We start from the raw sequence: 21,085 nt of genomic DNA on the forward strand, positions 1-21,085 counted from the left end.
GCTAAGCTTGATCCGGCGGAGGCGTATGTGTCCCTTGGAAACGCGGAGCCGCATAAAATTTGAGCGTATTGTTCGATGATACGATGACTTCTATCCCTGGTTCCCTGACATGCATATGGCGTGTCAAGGGTAAACCTAGCCGGATCCTGATATCTATCAGATTTTGGTCCCCGAAGTTCGTTGACGTATATTGAACCATACAACATGCCCTGTAGGGCTTTAGTGGAGCACACGTGATGGAATGATTAGACGCGGGAAGGAAGCAGCGAATGGCCAGCGATTGAGGGGGCGGAAAAAGGAATCCTGGGCAAGATGGAGAACAAGATTGGCTAAACGTGAGAGAACGCATCGGGGACCCCACACAAGTTGGGAAAGGATATCCGAAAGCAGTCAAGATTCAAATGCAGGTTATCACGATAATTTCAGCCAGTCCAATGGTAGCGCCAATCAGCATCAAGTGGCGCGATGGGATGAGCACCACTTGTTAACTAGCGAAATGGGAGATTGAACAAGAACGTAGGGCTACTGGATCTTGAGCCGACGGCCCAGGCCGACTCCGCCTAAAACTGTCAGCGCAAGCCCATGTCGATCAGGAGGATCCCGGGGCTCCGCTTAAAGAAAGTTTACCACGGAGCCGAGATAGACGATATTTCTGTCATACCGGTAATACAACCCCTCTGATTGGTGAAGATTGTAAATTTGGTATTAATGTTTCTGTCTTTCTGATCATACAAATGCTATTCCATGGTTCAATTTTGTGATGAGACGTCTGGAACTGTTCTATGTATTCTGTGACCATGAGTCTGGGAGTCGGCTATCTCGAGGTGGCGGATAAAATCCAGGAAACCGGAGAAATGGTAGATCGTTATAACCAGAATGCAATTGGTGGGGCCGATCATGGTCAATCTCCCATAATCGCTAGTACAGTTATACTAACTGTTTCGGTTTTTTGAGGAGATAGTACTAGAATCTGACAGCTGTTACATGTCTTGCAGATACATGTGGACACCCTAATTTTTACATCCACTTGCACCGTTCATTGACGCCCCGTCGATAGTTTCCAACGTCCTAGGAAATCTATACCCATTTGACCCGTGTCCCCCCAGATTTGGAAGCTTGCATCATGTGGATGTAAGTTTACTATGTCGGCGTTTGGGAAAATTTAGGGAAAATTTAGCGTAGAATACCGAAATTTAACAAATCTGTTACCACACCTTCGTCTTTTTTTTCTTTTATTATTTCCAAATTGACCATTACATCCCCGGGTAACGGTCTGAGAATAGACTCTAGAGCCTGATAGCCAAAGAATTTTTAGCATATTTCTTTTCTTTCTCCCCCTCTATGTTCCGTCCATTATCCACATTTGGCACAAAGAGAGTATAAATCCCGCTCGTCTAGGTATACAGCAGAGCCCCTCTCAAAATAACCAAAGAAAGAATCAAAGGACAAGCGAATCATGAAAATCAAAGGCAAATAAAAACATAGACCAATGGAAAGTGGTGGGGAATACATTGGACCAAATACAGCCAACCACAATGTGGATGAAATGGAACAAAATGAATAAATCCAAATTGATAAAATACATAAAACAAAAGGATATAAAATAGATAAAATACGAAAATCAGTGTTCCCGGTCCCGATAAAACCGTAAATCATTAAAATGATAAAGTAATAAAATAAGATAAAAATCCCAAAATAAACGATCCTGGTCCATATTGTTATTCTCTGAAGCTTCTTGAGTCAGTTTCAGCCTCTCTACTATGGGAAGTCTCCGTAACAGTGTTCCCTTTCCCTCTAATATTCCATACTTCGCCCCTCCCCATTCCCAATTTCTTATTTATTCAAGAGACCCGCCCAGTGGAACTCATTCAACATCTCTAATCCTTTCATCTGTACTTTCTAACCTACACTTTGATTGATTGATTTCGCAAAGACTTTTTTGATTCATACTCCCGTGAAGCTCTGTCTCTCCCACTTGTCTCACCTATCTCTGCACAGTGTCAGATTACGAGCCTTCAGGAGTTCAGACGTTGGACAACATCAACGCAAGCTTCCTTCCTTCTTCTCTTCTTTTCTCTTTCTGGAAAGCTCCTCTGGATTTTCCTGCAGCCGTCTAGATTGATAGGTGGGCTATTCTACAATTTCTATCCTTCAATAAGTTGCTCATTGGCAATATGCCCACGTCTGGCCATTCAGACATGCCTCTCACTCCCCCGGACGAACAGTCCATCGAGAGAGATCTCCATGAGACGGAATACCCTTCGGTTTCCAGCCATTTCGAATACGCAGTGGATACTCAGGGCAATGTGATCCACGGATCGTCCTCTCGACACCCACCGATTGAATCAGTGGTAAGTTCCACATATCAAGAGCTCGATTGTAGATTCTGATACTGGCCAGATGTATTCCACACCGCCAGCTTACTGGCATCCTTCTATGCCAACTTCACACCCGGTAAGAACTCATCGTCATCTCTATCAACCTGCATTGACTGAAGAAAACCAGATGTTCCCCAACCAGAAGATGGAAACACCTCCTTCCACAAATGACGAACCATCTGATCAACCAAGCCCAAATTGGTCACCATCTTCACAGCGCCGGATAACATTCCGGGCTAGAGCCACCCGATCTCCTCGCGAAAGGCGCCCTCGTGCTCGCAGAAACACTACCAGAGCAGCGCGGTCTCCTAGAGACGTACCTCTTAGTGTCTCGAGCGCGCATCTGTCGGACACCGTTTCAGTCCGCAACATGCATGCCTGGGTCCATCGGTCTGTAGAAGAGAGACATCAACAGGCCGAAACAAAGAAGAAAGTTCCTCGGCCGATGAACGCCTTCATGATGTATCGGTCTGCTTACGCGGATAGAGCGAAAGCGCTTTCTGGCCACACAAACTATCAGGTTGTCAACTCTGACATAGCTGACAGCTGGGGCATAGAATCCGAGGAGATCAAGCATTATTACAGGGAATTGGCTATCACCGAGCGGGAAAATCACGCGCGTGCCTTCCCTGACTACAAGTTTAAGCCAGTTAGGGGGCCAGCGGTCGCAGCCGTACCACCGCCAGTCTCTTCGCCACCCAATTCCATTACCAGTGGAACCTTGGTGGATCATGGCAGTCCTCAGTGGAGTGATTGTGACACTCTCCCGGGCTCATTCCACGATCGATCCTACAGTTTTTCACTTGATCCTATTTATCACAGCCGCTCAAATACACCGGCAGGCTATCCCGATATGGCCAATGGCTACATGACGCTTGCCTGGAATAGCTATCCAGGACAAAGCCACCCCACCATCCAGCCTAGTGCTTTACAAAGTGGAATGCTTGAGGCCATGCAATACCACCACTCCAGCCCTCCTCCTCAGGAACTTCAGTATGGCATATCCAATGGCCTAAATGGACTTCCTGGTGGTTCCCACCATGATCTGCTGCAGCCCCAGCCGAGCCAGTCTTACTCTAGTCACGTTGAAGACGGCAGCCTGGATCCCCAGATGCTCAGCTACGATAGCGAGTCTGGTATTTCAAACCTGCCCCCCGCATACCCTGCAGTGCCAAACCCATATCCTGATTGGGACGATGAGCCCGCGGGCCCGTACCTGAGCACATTGGCTCCACCTCCATCAGGTGCATCGACCCCGGCTTCATACAGTCAGATGATGGTTTCTTCCCTGCCTGCCTGTATGCAACGAGCCCCTTCATGGGACTCCAGCCACCATGATCTCACCGAGGTGGGTGAGCAATGGGATGGGCATAGCACTTCGGTGAACTTCTAAACTAGAAGTGCTTATGAAAGCATATGGTGTATGAACCAGGCGTTATTGTATTTTGAGACATTTCTCTTGGCTCTGGAGGAAAATTGGGTTTCGGCATTGGTGCAATGGATTATGGGGGGTTGCCTGTTTCCTTTCATGGACCCTTTTTCAATTTGTTCCTTCATTTAGTTTGATCTGATTTTGAGATAGGCGATTTGATAATTTAAAGACTTATTTTGCGCTTCCAAAGGACTGGATTGGAAAGGTTGATCACTAAGGAGGATTTGTATACCTGTTTTGATTTGGCGTTTGTTGGTTTTAATCTGCCAATGTCGACTTTTTAGTATTTGAAATTTCAAAGACTGATTCCTATGGCTACATACACCAATTTATGTAATTTGAAATTAAAAATTGCCATGTTTGAATGCTCACAGTCAAAATCGTGTTGTGCTCACCTTGTATGCAACTGGCCTTGAACCCTAAGTCCGGCCAAACGGCCTCACCGCCCCGCGTTTGTCCACCGCCTTCATCATCCAAGCGCTCTAGCTGATCTCCATCGTCAATATTTCTATCTGCAACACTGTCAGAGAGACGGAAAGATTTACCGTGCCTCAGTCCGAGCCTTTTGAACTTGTCCCAGAACATTCGCTACAAACAGACAACCCGGTCTTCCTCCCCCACATACCCCCACTCGACCCCTCCCTCCAACAAACGCGAAGCTATTCGCAAGCCGCCAACCTAGCAAATCACAATGTCGATCCCTCCCGAAGCCCTGCAGAAGGTGAGAACTCTATTTCCGACATTAAAGGGCCTGAGACACTACAGGCTGTGGCGTGTCTACAAACAAGCGCAACGGCTAATGAACCGCCCACAGCTCCTGCAAGAGATCGAGACACGTGCCATGGCCTCACAGCAGCAGATCGGTATCACCAAGGCCCAGCTCACTGCCAAGCAGCGTGATATCCGCATGCAGCAATTGACAACCAAGGAATTGTCGGAGTTGCCATCCGAGACCCGGGTGTACGAAGGTGTAGGAAAGATGTGAGTCTCTTTCCTTGTCATTTTTGATCGCAGCAGCTGACTTGTGGCAGGTTCGTTAATGTTCCAATCAATACTATCAACAAGCGACTTGCGCGCGAGAGCTCCGAGTCTACGGCGGAGATCTCTAACCTGGAGAAGAAGCTGCAATATCACGAGACAACATTCAAGAACAGCCGGGAGAACTTTGAGCAGATTCTGAAGTCTGGAGGACGGGCGTGAGATGCTTGAAGTGATATAACATGGTTTCATAAGGGGCTGGGAGGTGTGGCTGCTTTGTTTGGTATTATGAGGTCCCAGAGAGCAATTGAGTGGCTTTCTGGGCATTATCGGCTGTCTCTTGCTTCAGCATCTGCCATGTCGCTATCATGGTGTGCAAGAAGATGTGTGGAGTACCTGAGATCCCACACAGGTGAGGAAAAGGGGTGCCGGTCCCTTCTCTTGGGCAAGATTGTGTTCGAAATATTTGATTCACGAGAACTACATGACCCGCTACCGGCCTTAGATACCCAGAGTCTGTTTGTGATAACGATGATCTGGCAATGAGACTTTGGATAAAGGCTGCCAGTTTCGTTACCGCCATCTGATCTCTATAAAAATGAAAGATTTTTTTTTGGAATAGTAGTCTATTCCACGTTCTGCTTGTAAGATTATCGAAAGTAGCAGAACAGACATGTATGAAATCACTTTTACGGTAAAAATATGAAATGGAAGACTTCGAGGATCGAAAAATCATAGGAAGGTCTTATTAGGGTAGGGGGTCCTATAGTCTGACTGATAAAAGATGAAAGGGTGAATCAAGTTGGGTAGGGATAGTAGTGGCTAATACATTAACTTAAGCGTTCCCTTATAGACACAAATATAGGGAAGAATTGTGTCCTGGCATCCCCGTAGCCTACCTGACTCCATTGCGCTCTCGTTTCAGGGATGGTTTGCGAGCCCCCACTTCAGGTACATCGGGACCCATTCAACATGGGGATATGGCGTGGTGCGGCGAGTGTAAGACGAAGCCTAAGTTAGTAGGGTGCCCCAAGACCCTCGGCGAGAAAGTGCGCAACAGACCCACCACAATGTATCTGCAGACCCTTTTTTTTTATGAGCGTCAATAATTTTATCTATTATATTTGATTTGTTATTTGTGGTTTAAGTTGGTGATGATGCCATGGATATCGTGAGGTTATGCTTGAAGTGCTGAGAGCGACTTGCGTCAAAGCCACGTTAGTGTATGTTTCCCTACGAAAACATCAAAAATCTCCTTTTTTAAAAAAATGATTTTAGACATCTCAGGTTCGATTTATCGATTGGATTTTATTTTGAAGATGGTTCAAATGAAGTTTCATCGTGTTATAGTCGGTAATTATCATTGAGATCAGGATATCAGCCTACCAGGTACCTGCTTTGCCGTTATTTTCGTCAATCCTTTAGTCAAGTGAAGCAAGACTAAATGCTGGTCTTTCTCGAGACACTTAGTAATTTATCTTTCTACTTCTCTCTTCTTGCTTTCTGCTCTTTTCCATTCTCTGACTCCCCTTGATCCTGGATCATCATTCCCGCTCCCCCAAAGCATCGAACCCCTCTTTGAGCGCATACAGGACTAATGTCCGACGATAGTATAGATCGGGACTGGATGACTAGGGCTTCCGTGGAGAAGCCCAGAGCAAATCTAGGCGACCTTCCATTCGAAATACTCGAAAATATAGTCAAACATCTCTCACAACTCGATCTCCTCTGCCTTTCACTGTGCAACGTTTGGTTGTATTCTTCTTTCCCCGAGGCCCAATGCTACCACTTCAACTCTGACGAGGGAATTCTACTTGAGTTCCTGCGGCGCCTTGCCAGATTCGAGCCACGCCATTATCTCTGCCACAGCTGCAAGCGTCTCCATCGCGTACAGTCCGTTGAATCACCAGGACCTTTCTCAAGACCACCAAAATGCCATGGCGTTCCAAGTCCATACTACTACAGTGCCATAGACACAAATTACCACTATCTCTACATGGACCAACCTCTCCGCATGACCCAGTTCCCCTGCTACGCAAAATACAAGTTCTACTTCGTCCACCTCCAGCTGGCCATGCGCAGCTTCACGTACGACCCTCAATTCGGGATCCCCGTCGAATCACTGTTCTAGACCGAGGTAGCAACCAGCTCAATCGGAACAAATACCAACTCCGCTCAACCCATGCAGCTCGATGAAGGCCAATTATCTGAGGAAGAGATCCAGCTCAATACACTAACAACCCTCTTCACCGTCGACGCCCGCATTTGCATGAAACGAAAAAGCTTCTGCATGCGCACGCAAGAGCTGGCGGTAGCCCGTCGCGAGAAAGTCGAGCAACTAAGTCCAGGAGTGTGGAGTGACTGGATCCGGATCTGCTGGCACATTAGCACCACCGCATCAGGGTCCGAGAACAACGGGATAGGGAATATCGTGCGCGGGTTTGTGAAAATGTATGAAAGTGGTGAGGAGGTGGAAAAATTGATTGCGTCGGGACGGTGTAATAGATGTAATACGGCGTGGAAAGTTCAGATCCGAGAGATTGAGCGAAGGGATGTCTGTCTTGTGTTGACTCGGTGGATGAATATGGGCTCAGGTTTGAATCCTCAGGACTCTGTTTGGAGGTCACTTATTGAGTCGAAGCATTCGTTGAGCTCGGCTTTGATGAAGTATGATCCTCGGGTGCAGTTTGAGCATGATTCTGTGCAGGCGCGCTCGGGGAAGCCGTTGACTGAGGAGGCGCTGTTCTGGAGAAATGTGGGACTTTCGCGGGGGAAGAGATACCGGCGTTTGATGATCAAGTCGAATGATTCCAGGTGGATAGATCAATCCCGGGAGCAATGGTTGAGTGGAGATCTTGGGGACAAAGTGAGATTGAGCCCAGGAGTGGTTCCTGGTGTGCCATTACTTGATAACAAGCGAGTTACGTGAGCTGTAAGAGCTCTAGAACTCCGATTTGAAAATACCAATGTTGGTATCTACCTATTTATCTATTCTTATCATCTGGATGTCCAAAGCGATATTTGGATCAGGATTCAGCGCATACTTCTGGTCTGGTATCAGAAAAATGGCATGCAAGACGAACCTGAGTCCCGGTATCAACACTATCAATATACTATATAGATACCTCAGATGATCATCCTATGTATCCTTAGCATATTAATCTTGGAAGTGTTCGTATAATTCGCCTAGGTCCAAGCTTATACATAGTGGATCTACCACCTTAGTCAGAACCAACTGGCCCGTGGAAGATTTTGCCACAAATACAGTGTGTGGCACAGCGCCATTGTCGTCATTTCTGCACTATGGCGCTTTTGAGCGTTTTTCTCTGCAAATTTTCATTTGACTGGCCCCGATCGTCGGTCCCGATATTAAATATGACGTCTTCCCACTGCTCGGCACAGGCTAAATCCCTGCTCGGGCTCCCATCATATGCTCCGGGGATTTGTTCGTATCAGCGATCTTTGATGGTTGAGATTTTTGAATCATGGGATATCAGGTATTGATACTTGGAAGTTACAGATGACCACACTCTGCATATGTGAAAGTGTGCATTGCTTGGCGCCAATCGGCTTCTGTGTGCAGATCTATCATATTTTATTTATAGTTATTTTGACAATCTATTGTACTAATAAACGTAAAAATAAGTCGAAGTCTGGGCTTTTATTGTAGAACCTTTTGGGCGTTTGTGCATCGAATCCAAAGTGGTGCGACCCACTTGCCCGTTGCCTGCCACTATACTTCGACCTAAGTGAATGTGGGGGTACTACCCGGGTACCGGTCCTCAAGAATAGCCTGGAGTGAAACCAACCCAATGTTCAAATCTTAAGTTGCTGTCATAAACTCCTACCTCTTCTAATGGCCTACTATTCCTATCTGATACACGAAGTGCCGAGCTTGAGGCGGCCAGCACTAGACCGGACAGCGCGAAACGCGCGGCAATCAGGGGTGCATAGTGAGTTCCAGATGGTTGGTGAATATGCCTTCCAGCAAGGTGGAGCGATCCAGTGTTCAGCGCGATCGCATACATCTGATGATCAAGAATTTCCAATATTGTACCATGCGGGGAAGTCACGGGTTTCCCTGGATCATTTCGGGAACAGCCGATCAAGTCCCTTGGTTCACTAAATATTTGAACCTCATGTGTTTGAATAGATTCATGGTAGCTCATGCCCAAAATTACTAGTCAAATAATATGATCAAGTCCTAAAGTGCCTTAGCCCGAGGACTAAGGTTTGGTGTGGTCTCAGGTCCGTTTCAAGAGACGCCCCGCTTCATAGCCTTATGGCGAGTCCATGTACTGTGTACTTTTCTTAGAATACTGTCCAGACACGTTCTGGGAGACATAGGGCTAGCCGCTGAGCGGGAGGATGGTGGGGCGGGGATTTTGTACTTGTTACAATTTACAGGGTCGTTGGACTCCCAAAAGTGGGTCGGTGACGCTGATGCTATGGCCCAAAACCTTGGAAGAAATGGGAACACAGGATTAAGGGACTTGGTACGTGTGGTCCTAAGGACTCTTTCTCATATCTGAAATCTCATATGTTCTCTGCGTGGAAGGCTAAGAAGTATTAAAGTGTAGAAAGTAAAGTAAGGAGTATGCAGTGGGATGGAGTCCGACGATGATCGTTGAGGCTGAAGATGCTGCAAAGAAGAAATGAAATTAGAAAAGAAATAAGAATAAGAAATGAAGTAATTCTGGACGATTCCAGCCCTCGGACGAATAAATAGTAAATGGCCCCCTCGTCACAACTTTCCTCTTTTTCCCTCCCAATCATTCCAGCCCCTCCCCCGCCCTCAGCTGAGCGGCGATCCCGATAAGCAGGATCTCGTGTTCAGGACGCACAAGTCTCGCTTCTGATTCTATTTTCTGTTCTGACTACTCTTTCTCTCCTTTTTATTTCTACCCCTCTAGTCCTTTACCGAGTCTCGAGTGCTCAGGCCCTTCCCCCCTCTAAGGGTCTCGACACTATACAGATCCACCAAAACTCGATCTAACTATAAAGAAGAAAAGGCAAAAGAAAAATAAAAAAAGCCACCCAAAATGCCTGTCGAATATTATTCTTCAGATGAGTCGGATTTCTCCGAGACCGACATGTCCATCCGTGGTCGCAACGCTCGCACCCACATCCGCCGTCGCTCTGTTTCCCGCCATCAGCATCGACGCCCCGAAGTGAGAGATCACCTTGTCGCTCCGGTGACCCGCGTATACCGCTCTGCCTCGACGGGTGGACACCGCCGGGATCGCGACTCCTCCGTGCCAGCCGTAATGATCGTGAACGAGCAGGCAACCCGCACGGACAGCCGAACAGAAGCCCGCAACGCTAACAGCAACAAACCACGACACCGGGTGCAGGCTCAGCAGAAACAGAAGTTCTACGAGTCCGAGTCTGAAGAGGATTATGAGCCCTCACCTGCGCGGCGGGGTAGCTCGCGCCGACGACGCCGAGAGCGCGAGCATGTGCGCGAGCATTCGCACGACTCTGGCAAGATCTCGGCGAATGTCAATGTTACTGCCGGGGAGGTGCGAGTACCTTTTCCTCCCCCGGAGGTACGGGCACCTTCGCCTTTCCACCGTGACTATGAGCTTGCTATGGGGCAGCGCATGCTGGAGCGCAGTGATGTACGACAGGATCTGGAGATCTGGAAGCAGCAGCAGGAAATTGAGAGGTTGGAGCGCCATCTGGAGAAACATCGTGAGCAGCAACGTGAGCAGCAACGCGAACCGCATCGTGAGAAGGGTGAGCCTGCGCGGGATGCCCGTGAGGTTAGCCGTGAGGTCAGAGTGCTGCGAGAAGAAGAGGCGTGGTATGAGGATGAAATTAGTGAACGGTTGCGCCGGCTGGAGCGGTATGAGCGCAAGCAGAAGGAGGAGGAGGAGATGCGCAAGGCCGAGAAGGCGTGGCGGCTGAAGAAGCTCGAAGATGCAGAGAAGGATGCTGCTGAGAAGGAGGAGGTGCGAGAGAGGTTAAGGAAGGAGAAGCTGGAGGAGATTGCTCGGCAGCAGGAAGAGGAGGAAGAGAGGGAGAAGATCAAGAAGGAGATCATTGAGGAAGAGCGCCGAAAGGCCTTTGAGGCCGAGGAGAAGAGGAGAAAGGAGATGATGATCAAGGCTGCTGCTGTTGAAGAGTGGAAGCTCGAGCAGGAGCGTATTAAAAAGCGAGAGGCAGAGGAGGCTGCGAAGAGAGATCGTGATTTCCGAGAGAGACTGCGTCTTGATCTTGGCTATGACGAGGAGGAGATCGCGCACATCCTCAGCAAGAGGAAGCGGGATCAAGAAAAGAAGGAGAAGGAAGAAAAAGAAGAGAAAGAGAAGGAAGAAAAGGAGAAGAAGAAGAAGGAGAAGGAGGAGAAGGAGGAGAAGAAAAAGGAGAAAGAGGAAAAGGAGATTGAGGAGCGTAGGACGACCTGGATCAAGGTATGTTAACAATCTTTGCCTATAACCATATACTTATTGATACTGACTTCGTTTCTAGGTTCATCGCAAGCATCTGCTCCCAGAAACCTTGCTTGCCTATAACCTTCCTTGGGACTGGGACGAGGTAAGCAGACTAGTATGAACAAAACCGTGGTTCTTGTGCTAACTCGATCCAGACTGATAGCAACTACATTATCATCAAGCGATGGGTCACCGAGGACTTCCAGGAAGAGCTCTTCGCACACACCAAGCGGATCCGCGAGGGCAAAGTCATCACCCAGACATCTGAATCGCTGACCGAGCTTAAGGTCAACGACCGGCACAAAGACAGGATGTACCTTGTTCGCAAGAAGACCCCACAGCACCGCTTGCGCATCTTCGCCTCATAAAGCCTTTTCCGCCATCTGCACTATTCATTGAAGGTTGTGCGGGCACGTCTTTGAATTATTCTTTTTTCTCTATTCGCAGGTCTTTCGTTATATCGGTTGTCGATGTTATGCTTTATGTCTTGCTTGCACTATTATGAGACCCGGACCGAATGCTTTGAAATTCTTTTGAGTTGAGATTCCTATTGTTTGAAGCTGGCTGTTGCTCAGGAAGTGGCACAGTAACGAGACACGAGTTCCATGTTCATGACCCTTTTTGGTTTCTGTTTTGTGCCATGTCAATCTCATATTCTACCCAGCCATCTCCCAAGTTTATATCCCATTTTTTGACAGAATCTCTGCAGGTGCGCAGTTCCTGATTTGAAGCAACCGTATAAGATCCATAGGCTTATGTCATATGCAACGCGTGCTGCTTAGGGTATAGTGCATACCTGCAGCTCGAAGATTCAAACACCCTCAACGTAATAATACAAGAGAATAGAATAACCAAATGATCTCAGGTGCTCAAGGCAACCTGGTGATTTGTTTCCCATCGCTTCTCCGCACGGAGAATGAGCTCCTCGTACACTGTCCACGCCAGCGCCGAGCTGAGCGCCTTCCGCGTCATACGAAGACCCAACCCACCAAAAAGACTGCGCATGCCTTCGTCCTTCACCATAAGTCGCACAGCACGCAGCATATTACCATACTTGGCCGGCATGAGCTGCAGTCGGGTTTTCACAGCATCAAAAGGGTTGGTAATAGCGGTGGCCATACCAGCAGCCAATGCTCCAGATGCGAAATGAATCCCCGAAGACGATGCAGCCTGCGGTGTACCGTCGCTGTTGTTATTGGGCCCCCGGGCAGCCATGGAGCCAAGCTGCCGTTTCAGCTGCTCATATATAAGCACGTAGAGACCTGCGTACGGGGCGTCCCGCGCTGCCGTGGCACCGAAGCCAGCGAATAAACCACGGAAGCCTTCTGTTCGTAGAATATCACGGCTAGCGCCTAGAATGCTGCGGTAGGCGTATAAGTCGGACTCGTAGCGAACTTTGATGACTGTGACGGGCATCATGACGAAACCTGCTGCGACGCGGGCAACGGCTCCTGTGGCGAGATTGGCGGTATTGGAGAGTTTGGGTAGGGCAGATGAGGATTGAGTGACGGTTTTGCTTGCGAGAAGGGGAGTGTTGGCTTGGGCGATGGCTTGACGGAGGGAGTTTAGGCTGGTGAAGTAGAGGGCTGAACCGACACCGGTGCGGAGTGCTGAGGGGAGTGTACCGCGCCATAGTCCCCGAACTGGATTTGGAGAGGAGAGAATGCCCTTTAGGGTTGGGAGGAGGGATTGTTGGGATTGTTGTACTCGGGTTTTGAGAAGATCGGCAGGTTGGAGGAGAATGGAGGATGTGAGGCCAGAGCAAAGACCGGCTGAAAAGTGGAAGATCGTTTTAGAAGCTAGATGAATCGTGTCGGTTAGCTTGAAGTTCTTGTGTATGTGAAGGGATTATTTTCAAGTATAAGTACAATTTGAAGTGCCCGTCTTCACCTGCGTCTTCACCTGCGGCGCGACGTACGTGCCATTGTTAGACATGGCGCCGGTACCCGAAGCGCGCCAATTAAGCAGTGTCTTCAGGTAGATTCAGGGGCTTGTAGGAGAATGATTCGATACCTGATCGAATCTTGGGCGAGTCGCGAGATCAGCGAGTGTATAGCAGGGTTTGAAGTCACCGCATGCAGAGGGAAAATCAACGGGGGGAAAAAGACGGGATCGGGAATCAAAATATGGAAGGAGGCCGGGCATTCCAATCAAGCCCAAATTCAGAATTAGAAAAGGCTCAAGGTCAATAATCCTTATAGGCGACAATCGCAAAGGATTGTACCGATGTTGAAGTGATACAAAATAATAGCAAGTGAAGTCATCGGATCCGCGGTCAGAGCCTCGGTATCGATAAGCACTCGGGATGCATCACTGATCAGCACCAATAACGGTGCATTCAAATTTCAGCCTCAAGTCTTCATTTACCACATGACCTTTGTTGACAGATATCCTCCATATCAATTTTGAATTCATTTACTTAGCTTGCGGTATTTATCATAATAAACAAGACCCATAACATCGCCGTTTTCTGCAAACGGACCAGACCGGCAACTCGCGGAGTCCAATGGTAACCAATCAAATCCAAACATTCCAATCGCTGGAGGAATCGACGTCATGTGCAGGTCTTAGACTTGCGGCGTTTTCATTTTTCGTCTTCTTTAGAATTCTTACTTCAATACCAATACCACAAACATGCAGTGGCTTCCCTCTGTTCCGTACCCGCCCTCCAAAGCTGGGTTCTGGAGTCCCGTCACCTCTACTCTCAACTGGTGCGAAGAGGTATGTATGAACCCGTTGATGGCCCCACCAAACCCCAGGCTTCAAGAGCCTAACGTAATGAATTACCTAGGACTACTATGCCACTATATACTCCGCCGAAATAGTCAACACCTTGACGAACTTGCTTTTTATGTGGTTGGGCGTTAAGGGCATTATCAGCTGCCTGCGCAATCAACATGACCAGATCTTCCTGGTGGCTTTGTTAGGCTACCTGGTGGTGGGAACTGGCAGTTTTCTTTTTCATTCAACCCTGAAATGCAAGTATCTCCGCGAGGATACAGGTTCATCGCTGATCCTGTTGACTATTGATTACGTAGTTGTCAAGCTCAAGCTAACCGTTGGCGCTACACACAGACCCCATGCAACTAGTTGATGAGCTTTCCATGATCTACACAACCTGCCTGATGGCCTACGCTAGCTTTTCCTATACTCGCTCGCTAGGCGTGCGAATTGTATTAGGTGCTTCATTAGCATTCCTCTCCGTCTTCATCACCCTCTACTACCACTACCTCCAGGATCCTGTCTTCCACCAAAATGCCTACGCTCTTCTGACAGCCGTCGTCGTCTTTCGCAGCATGTACACAATGGAGACGACTCTGCGACCCCGGTGGCGCAAGTCTCGCGAAGAAGATCGGCTGGAACGGCAGAAGCAGGGGCTTCCGGTACCTACCAAGGAGCGTCAGCACTATGAGAACGTGCGGGACACGAAAACTCTCAAGACAATGTGGTTCATGGTGGTGTACGGGCTGAGTATGTTTCTCGGAGGGTTTGCAATCTGGAACCTAGATAACCAATTCTGCTCCAACATTCGCCGGTGGAGGCGGGTAGTGGGTCTGCCGTGGGGGATTTTCTTGGAGGGACATGGGTGGTGGTATGCGTTTTCTCCTTTTAATCCTTGATTTTGCAATTCTATGATTGCTTGGATTTACTTTTCTCGGCATGATTTGACAATGCTAACTTATACTTCAGGCATATCATGACCGGCCTCGGAGCATACCTGTACATCGTCTGGGGCATCTGGTTACGACATTGTCTGAACGGAAATCAGGAAGACTACCATCTGCGCTGGGCGCACTTCTGGCACATCCCCGAGGTTATCCGCACGACTCCTATATCGGAGAATAGCGTCGCCCGAGACAAGAAATCCACCTAGAGTCTACTAAATCGGTCAACACTGTCTTGTTTCAACCTGACCCAGCAATAGCCCCCCGTCTTATTGCCATCTTTTCAATGCGAATGGCAACTTCGTAATGAAATCGGAGCAAATCGAGCTTTGGATGCAGCGTAAAAAAGGATTGACACATTTTCCCCACTGGGATTCCTTACCACCCACGCTTGAGCGGTGGATGAAACCCTTTCCTTCTCATTGTTGCACATGTCTCGTCCAGGGGGGAACGGAAATTAGCTGACAGTATATATGTTTTCTTTTTCTTGTCGGCGCATTACTAGGTGTCACTGACTTGCGAGAGAAATTTATCACGCAGGATTGCTATAGATAGAAGTTAGGCTTGTATTACCTTTGCCGGTGGTGTTTTATCCTTGTGTACCAGCTTCTCAGTTACCCATTCCCAGATGTCGCTATGAGATATTCAATAGAAAAACCCAAACATTCTATCTGGATTCTATTCTTATTGTAATTTGTTGAGTCTAGAATTCAAAAAGACCGAGTGAAAATGCAGGCTCCACCTTTGCACGACATCTTTTTTTCCCAGATTGTTTTTGGCAATTTAAAACTTGAATGACTGTATAGCATGTAACTAGACAGTAAAAACATTGAAGAAGATACAGAGAGCAGAGTATGTGACGACATCTGGAGTAGCTAGAAATGTACCATTGGTCGCTTCTTCCGTTTATAGATCCGTTCTTTGATGCGCTCCTTCCCCAAATCTAATCTGAGTGAGTTCCAGTCTTTCAATTCTCTAATACCATGAATGTACTCTCCTCTGTTCAACCATTCCTTTGGCTTCTCTGAAATCGAAGTTATCCAACACGATGTATGCGTGCTTTATATCTCCGTCTTTCCTGTCACGTGATCAGGCGTTCGGTTTCGCGCGCGGCGCGTGTCAATGTTGCGGTGAATCGCAACCCCACAACTACCATCTGCAGGAACTGTCATCCATAATGCAACCTGATGGGGAGCCCCAGCTCTTCGAGCAGTGTCGTGTCTGTATTGTATGCACAGATCTGCTTCCTCTTGAGACCGCCGAGCAGGTATGTTTTCTAATTTACAATCACGCGCATCCCGAGAGACTCACCTGTCAAACCCAGTTAGCAGCAGTGATTGAGGAATACGGTGGCGAGCCGTCAATCCATGAATCGAGTCCGACAAGGGATGATACGACCGAGTCCACCCACATTGTATCCAACACAATAAACTTCGAGACATATGATCTCGCCTGCAAGGTCTTGATCCCCGTTGTGAAGCCATCATGGATACATACTTCTCTGTCGAAGCGCAAGCTTGCAAATCCGCGCCAACACAGCCCTGACCCACGCCTATTCTTGCATGATGTGGTTCTGACATGCGGCGACATCCCAGAGGGAGATAAACAGGCCATTGTTGGTGGAGTTACGGCCAAAGGCGGCCTGTATAGCCCGCGGGTTTCCGCTATGGTTACTCATCTGGTGGATTTGAATATGGATTCGGACAAGGCGCGTCTGATTCAAGCGAAGAAGCTACGCATCAAGATTGTTTTACCTCATTGGTGAGTTTTTCCATTGGCACGGTATTCAATGTGATTTCTGCTGACACAATCTAGGTTTGATGACTGTCTGAAACTTGGTCGACGGATTGACGAGCGCCCATACACACTACCGGACCCTGAGATTCTGCGTGCTAATCGCGATGATCCAATTCGAGGAACCATTAATAAGGGTCTGACTGGCGCATCGACGCCCGAGCCGTCTGTTTTGCCCACGCCCCAGAACATCCATGACCGCAGTGTATTTGATGGGAAGTGTATCATGCTATCTCCCGATCTAAGCATTGGCTCGCGCCTCCTGGAATCTATTGAGGCGGTCATCAAACAGGGGGGTGCGACGGTGACAGGAAATGTCAACCAAGCTGATTGGGTTATTTGTCGCTTCCGGGAAGGCTTTGTCTATCGGACAGCCTCACGATTGGACAAGGAAGTGGGCAATCTTGCATGGCTTTACTCTCTCATGACTTTCAACGAATACACTCGGCCGCTGAGCCGAATGCTTCATTATCCCGTTTCTCGCACACCGATCCCTGGGTTTGAAGGGCTCAAAATCAGTCTTTCCAACTATGTTGGTGAGGCCAGAATTTATCTTGAGAACTTGATCGCTGCAGCAGGTGCCGAGTGTACGAAAACATTAAAGCAGGAGAATACTCACTTGATCACTGCCCATGGAACGAGTGAGAAGTGCAGCGCTGCAAGGGAATGGGGCTTACAGGTGGTCAACCATCTTTGGCTGGAGGACAGCTACGCCAAGTGGAAACAGCAGCCCGTCTCTGACCCGCGCTACAACTATTTCCCTTCACGCACCAACCTGGGTGACGTTGCGGGTCAGAGGATGCTGGAGCGCGATGTTCTCGAGAAAAACTTTTTCTCAACTGAGGACACCGAGCCATCGAATTCTCAACCCGCAATGCAAAATAACGACAATGCTTTGAAAATAGAGCCACATGCTGATAAAAATCAGACAGGCGGCGAGAAGGCGTCCGGGCAGAATGATACCCCAAAGGCTGACAGGAAGATCCGTAAGCCTTCAGAAAAGATACAGACCCCTGCTCGGTCTCGACTTCTCCCTGATGGCAAAGAAAATGAGACCCCATCGACGGGCAGCAGTCGCAAATCGAAAGAGGCCGCGATCGCTCATCTCCATGAGCTGGCCCCTGATATTGCTCTTTACGAAAAAGAGAAGAAGCGCGTCGGTGGCGTCATTCGCGGTGGCAGACGGAAGTCAGATGAAGATCGTGTGCGTGAAAATCCCAAAAAGCGCCGCTCAGTCGAACCAGAAGGGAACAGCGACACTGAGCAAACAAACGAGGCCAAGAGGGCCAAGAAATCTCGGCCTGCTATATCAATGCACTTGCTTATTACTGGCTACCAAAATTGGGTCGGTAAAGGCAACGAGAAGAAGGAAGATGCAGATAAGGTATGTTTATTCCAACTTTCTATATACAAAGAAACTGTGTTCATTTTGCATTAGCGACAACTTAGAGAACTGGGTATCATGGTGGTTCAGGATGCCCGGCGATGCACCCATATGGCGGCGCCGTCGATTCTGCGTACCACCAAGTTTGTAAATGCATTGGCATATGCGCCCGTTATTGTCAATACCGAATTTGTCACCACATGCCTTAAGGAGAACAAGCTGCTCGACCCGGCAGAGTTCAAGTTGATTGACAAGATGGCCGAAAGCAAGTACCGATTCTCTTTGGCCAAAGCCACAGAAAACGCCAAGACGAATAAGAACAAGCTTCTGCGAGGTTTCCGAATTTACTGTATGGAGGACATCCGTGGTGGATTTGAAGCATTTAAGTCCATTGTCGACGTGAATGGCGGAGAGTGCATGCTCTTCCGTGGCCGACTTGCACTAACGAACCCGCCACGACGGGAGGAAAGCGACGATGAAGACAGCGAGATGGAGACCGATGATCCTGGGCGACACGACGTGTTCCTTCTCAGCAGTGCCGAGTCCAAGCATGCTCGTCTCTGGCCCCGATTCCGCCAAGTGGCTGGAGATATCAAGCGGGCCCCACGGATTGTCCGAGTGGACTGGCTGCTCGATATGGCCATGTCGCAGGAGTTGAAGGGCCCCGAGGCGTACGAGCTGACGGAGGACATGATTGGCAACGAAGAAGAGTAGACTTGGATTGCTGCTCTGTATCCGCTTATCCCGGAGTTCAGCCTTTTGTAGTCACAGATGTCATGTATAATATGTTTAGCGCATTGGCGAAGGATTAGCCTGCACACATGGGAATATCCGGGCGTTGCATCACGAATAGCCACGTCTTTTAGAAAAACTTGACACCTTCTTGTCCCTCGCTCCCAAAGACCTGCGCCTTGCCGCGCTTAGACAGGATGCTCAGTGTCTTCAGCATAACATCATTATCCATGCCATGGAATTCTGTATAGAGGTCTTAGTATTACCGATCATCAAAGTAGTCCTGCTGAATCTCACCTTGTGTTCCTGTCGCCTCCCCCTGTACAAGCTCATAAACTGTCAGGACTGCCCCGCGCTGCCCTGTCCCCTCCACCCAATCCACAAGTATATCCGCCCACTCCTCTGGCCTCCGCCACCAAATCCATGCCACAGACTTGGGCTGATTTCCTGTGGAAGAATCAATCCACTCTGCGCGCTGTCCCCCGCCACCCTCCTCCTCGCTCTTCACCATCCAGTCTATGACCGCACGAACTTCCCGGATATCTAGACGTTTGCGCAGCGCCGCGTTGTGAAAAAGAGGACTATCGATTGCTTCAACCAGGCTAAGTCGATATAATCTGTGGTGTCGGCACCAAGACTGGATCAACGACGACCATTTCTCGAGCTGGGCTTGGCGAGTGTTGGTATTCGGTTGCGGGGTGAAGAAGGGGGGGAAGTTATAGGTTTGAGGGAAAGAGAAAGCTCCGGGCGTTACTGTGGTCATTTTGAAATGCGTATGCTGTCTAATCTAGATGCAAAAGAACAGAGAATGAGAAAGAAGTAGTAAAGGAAGTAGCGAAGAAGTAGAGCTGTCAAGAGGTTTCAGATTGAGCTTATGTGAGAGAGCCAATCGGAGTGGATAGTGGGGCAAAACCTCCCGCAAATTATTCTCCAATCGATCTTGAACCTTTACACAATACACAAGAGCTGAATAGTGTTCGCTTTACACCATGGCTCCCCCTTCTTTAAACAAGAAACAGAAGCGCGAAGAATACCGCCGCAAACTCGGCGAGCAAACAGCTACCGATGGCGCAGTCCAGATGCCCCAGAAGAAATTCTTCCGGCAGCGCGCGCATGCGAATGTCTTTTCAGACCACAATCTTCAATAGTATGTGTTTGCTCTACTGCACTATACAAATAAACGCATGGGACATTTAAAGGCCCAATCTTGGACCACTACCTGCCACCGTCCATACCAATAGCAAATGGAACGACGACGAGCTAACCCATCTTCAATTCAGTCCCCGAACTCCCGCCCACATGGACTGGTCCCCCCACTACCCAGCATACATAGACCAAGACCCCTCAAACACAAACCTTGCCGGCGCACGCAAGCTTCTCAAGGATGTCGAAGTCGTCGACATCGGCTGCGGATTCGGCGGTCTCCTCGTCGGTCTCGCCCCCCTCCTCCCAGAAACATTAATACTGGGTATGGAAATCCGGACTTCGGTCTCGGATTATGTCCGCTCGCGCGTTCACGCTCTACGTCTCCGTCAACAGCAATTGAAAGCGGGGGTATCCCAGGAAAATACACCACAGCAATTAGAAGGAGAAACTGAAACACTCCCCGATGCCGATGCCGATGCCGATGTTCCTGCTACCGAAGACGAAGTCGGCACTACCAATGCTCTCGTTCCTGGAAACTATGAGAATATCTCCGGCATTCGCGCAAACACCATGAAATTCTTGCCTAACTTCTTCAAGCGCGGACAGCTTTCGAAGATCTTTATCTGTTTCCCTGATCCGCATTTTAAGGCAAGGAAGCACAAGGCGCGTATTATTTCCGAGAGTTTGAATGCCGAGTATGCGTATTTGTTGCGGCCTGGTGGGAAGCTGTATTCCATTACCGATGTGGAGGAGTATCATCATTGGATTCTGCGGCATTTTATCGTCCAGGAGGGTGAGGATGTTTCGGCTGGCTCATCAAAGTTTTTGTGGGAGCGTGTTGAAGGGGAGGAGCTTGAACAGGATCCGTGTGTTACGGTGATGTCTTGTGAGACTGAGGAGTCGAAGAAGGTTTCGAGAAATAAGGGGAATAAGTATGTGGCTGTTTTCAGGAGGAAGGAGAACCCTGACTGGCCTGCTTGAGTTGGGGTTTGTTGGACGTAATATGATGTTCCCAAAAAGTGATCAATTGGTTTAGTGGGTTGAAACCTTCAATGTCTATATCATGCATTGCCAATACCATGAACGACGCTAATAAAACAATGACAATCTGCTCATGCGAATGACCGAAACCCCGGAAA

At 48.6% G+C, this 21,085-nt stretch overlaps 10 protein-coding genes across 10 annotated transcripts; 8 read left to right on the forward strand and 2 right to left on the reverse strand.

Moving 5' to 3' along the window:
• Positions 1 to 2,174: 2,174 nt before the first annotated feature.
• Positions 2,175 to 3,771, forward strand: N7520_001248 (HMG-box domain-containing protein; the record flags this gene model as incomplete). Its single annotated transcript, XM_057135183.1, has 3 exons — positions 2,175 to 2,351; positions 2,401 to 2,454; positions 2,506 to 3,771. 3 exons carry the CDS (start codon positions 2,175 to 2,177, stop codon positions 3,769 to 3,771), a joined length of 1,497 nt encoding a protein of 498 aa, XP_057001119.1.
• Positions 3,772 to 4,501: 730 nt separating this feature from the next.
• N7520_001249 (putative prefoldin subunit 1) lies at positions 4,502 to 5,010 on the forward strand (the record flags this gene model as incomplete). Its single annotated transcript, XM_057135184.1, has 3 exons — positions 4,502 to 4,531; positions 4,625 to 4,791; positions 4,842 to 5,010. 3 exons carry the CDS (start codon positions 4,502 to 4,504, stop codon positions 5,008 to 5,010), a joined length of 366 nt encoding a protein of 121 aa, XP_057001120.1.
• A 1,375-nt stretch (positions 5,011 to 6,385) lies between these two features.
• N7520_001250 (uncharacterized protein) lies at positions 6,386 to 6,919 on the forward strand (the record flags this gene model as incomplete). Its single annotated transcript, XM_057135185.1, has 1 exon — positions 6,386 to 6,919. One exon carries the CDS (start codon positions 6,386 to 6,388, stop codon positions 6,917 to 6,919), a length of 534 nt encoding a protein of 177 aa, XP_057001121.1.
• Positions 6,920 to 6,970: 51 nt separating this feature from the next.
• Positions 6,971 to 7,717, forward strand: N7520_001251 (uncharacterized protein; the record flags this gene model as incomplete). Its single annotated transcript, XM_057135186.1, has 1 exon — positions 6,971 to 7,717. One exon carries the CDS (start codon positions 6,971 to 6,973, stop codon positions 7,715 to 7,717), a length of 747 nt encoding a protein of 248 aa, XP_057001122.1.
• Positions 7,718 to 9,830: 2,113 nt separating this feature from the next.
• Positions 9,831 to 11,593, forward strand: N7520_001252 (uncharacterized protein; the record flags this gene model as incomplete). Its single annotated transcript, XM_057135187.1, has 3 exons — positions 9,831 to 11,204; positions 11,263 to 11,328; positions 11,381 to 11,593. The coding sequence occupies 3 exons, from the start codon at positions 9,831 to 9,833 to the stop codon at positions 11,591 to 11,593; spliced, it is 1,653 nt and encodes a 550-aa protein (XP_057001123.1).
• A 493-nt stretch (positions 11,594 to 12,086) lies between these two features.
• N7520_001253 (putative mitochondrial carrier protein) lies at positions 12,087 to 13,160 on the reverse strand (the record flags this gene model as incomplete). The annotated part of the gene is made up of 2 exons (XM_057135188.1): positions 12,087 to 13,024; positions 13,094 to 13,160. 2 exons carry the CDS (start codon positions 13,158 to 13,160, stop codon positions 12,087 to 12,089), a joined length of 1,005 nt encoding a protein of 334 aa, XP_057001124.1.
• A 699-nt stretch (positions 13,161 to 13,859) lies between these two features.
• Positions 13,860 to 15,099, forward strand: N7520_001254 (ceramidase; the record flags this gene model as incomplete). The annotated part of the gene is made up of 4 exons (XM_057135189.1): positions 13,860 to 13,946; positions 14,017 to 14,227; positions 14,301 to 14,817; positions 14,916 to 15,099. 4 exons carry the CDS (start codon positions 13,860 to 13,862, stop codon positions 15,097 to 15,099), a joined length of 999 nt encoding a protein of 332 aa, XP_057001125.1.
• Positions 15,100 to 16,067: 968 nt separating this feature from the next.
• Positions 16,068 to 18,782, forward strand: N7520_001255 (uncharacterized protein; the record flags this gene model as incomplete). Its single annotated transcript, XM_057135190.1, has 4 exons — positions 16,068 to 16,157; positions 16,215 to 16,651; positions 16,706 to 18,068; positions 18,123 to 18,782. 4 exons carry the CDS (start codon positions 16,068 to 16,070, stop codon positions 18,780 to 18,782), a joined length of 2,550 nt encoding a protein of 849 aa, XP_057001126.1.
• Positions 18,783 to 18,930: 148 nt separating this feature from the next.
• N7520_001256 (ESCRT-II subunit protein VPS25) lies at positions 18,931 to 19,563 on the reverse strand (the record flags this gene model as incomplete). Its single annotated transcript, XM_057135191.1, has 2 exons — positions 18,931 to 19,043; positions 19,098 to 19,563. 2 exons carry the CDS (start codon positions 19,561 to 19,563, stop codon positions 18,931 to 18,933), a joined length of 579 nt encoding a protein of 192 aa, XP_057001127.1.
• A 226-nt stretch (positions 19,564 to 19,789) lies between these two features.
• trm8 (tRNA (guanine46-N7)-methyltransferase) lies at positions 19,790 to 20,927 on the forward strand (the record flags this gene model as incomplete). The annotated part of the gene is made up of 2 exons (XM_057135192.1): positions 19,790 to 19,947; positions 20,081 to 20,927. 2 exons carry the CDS (start codon positions 19,790 to 19,792, stop codon positions 20,925 to 20,927), a joined length of 1,005 nt encoding a protein of 334 aa, XP_057001128.1.
• Positions 20,928 to 21,085: the final 158 nt, after the last annotated feature.

The sequence above is a fragment of the Penicillium odoratum genome (assembly GCF_028828045.1).
Source record: "Penicillium odoratum strain IBT 22623 chromosome Unknown utg000001l_segment0_segment0, whole genome shotgun sequence".
Taxonomy (NCBI): domain Eukaryota; kingdom Fungi; phylum Ascomycota; class Eurotiomycetes; order Eurotiales; family Aspergillaceae; genus Penicillium; species Penicillium odoratum.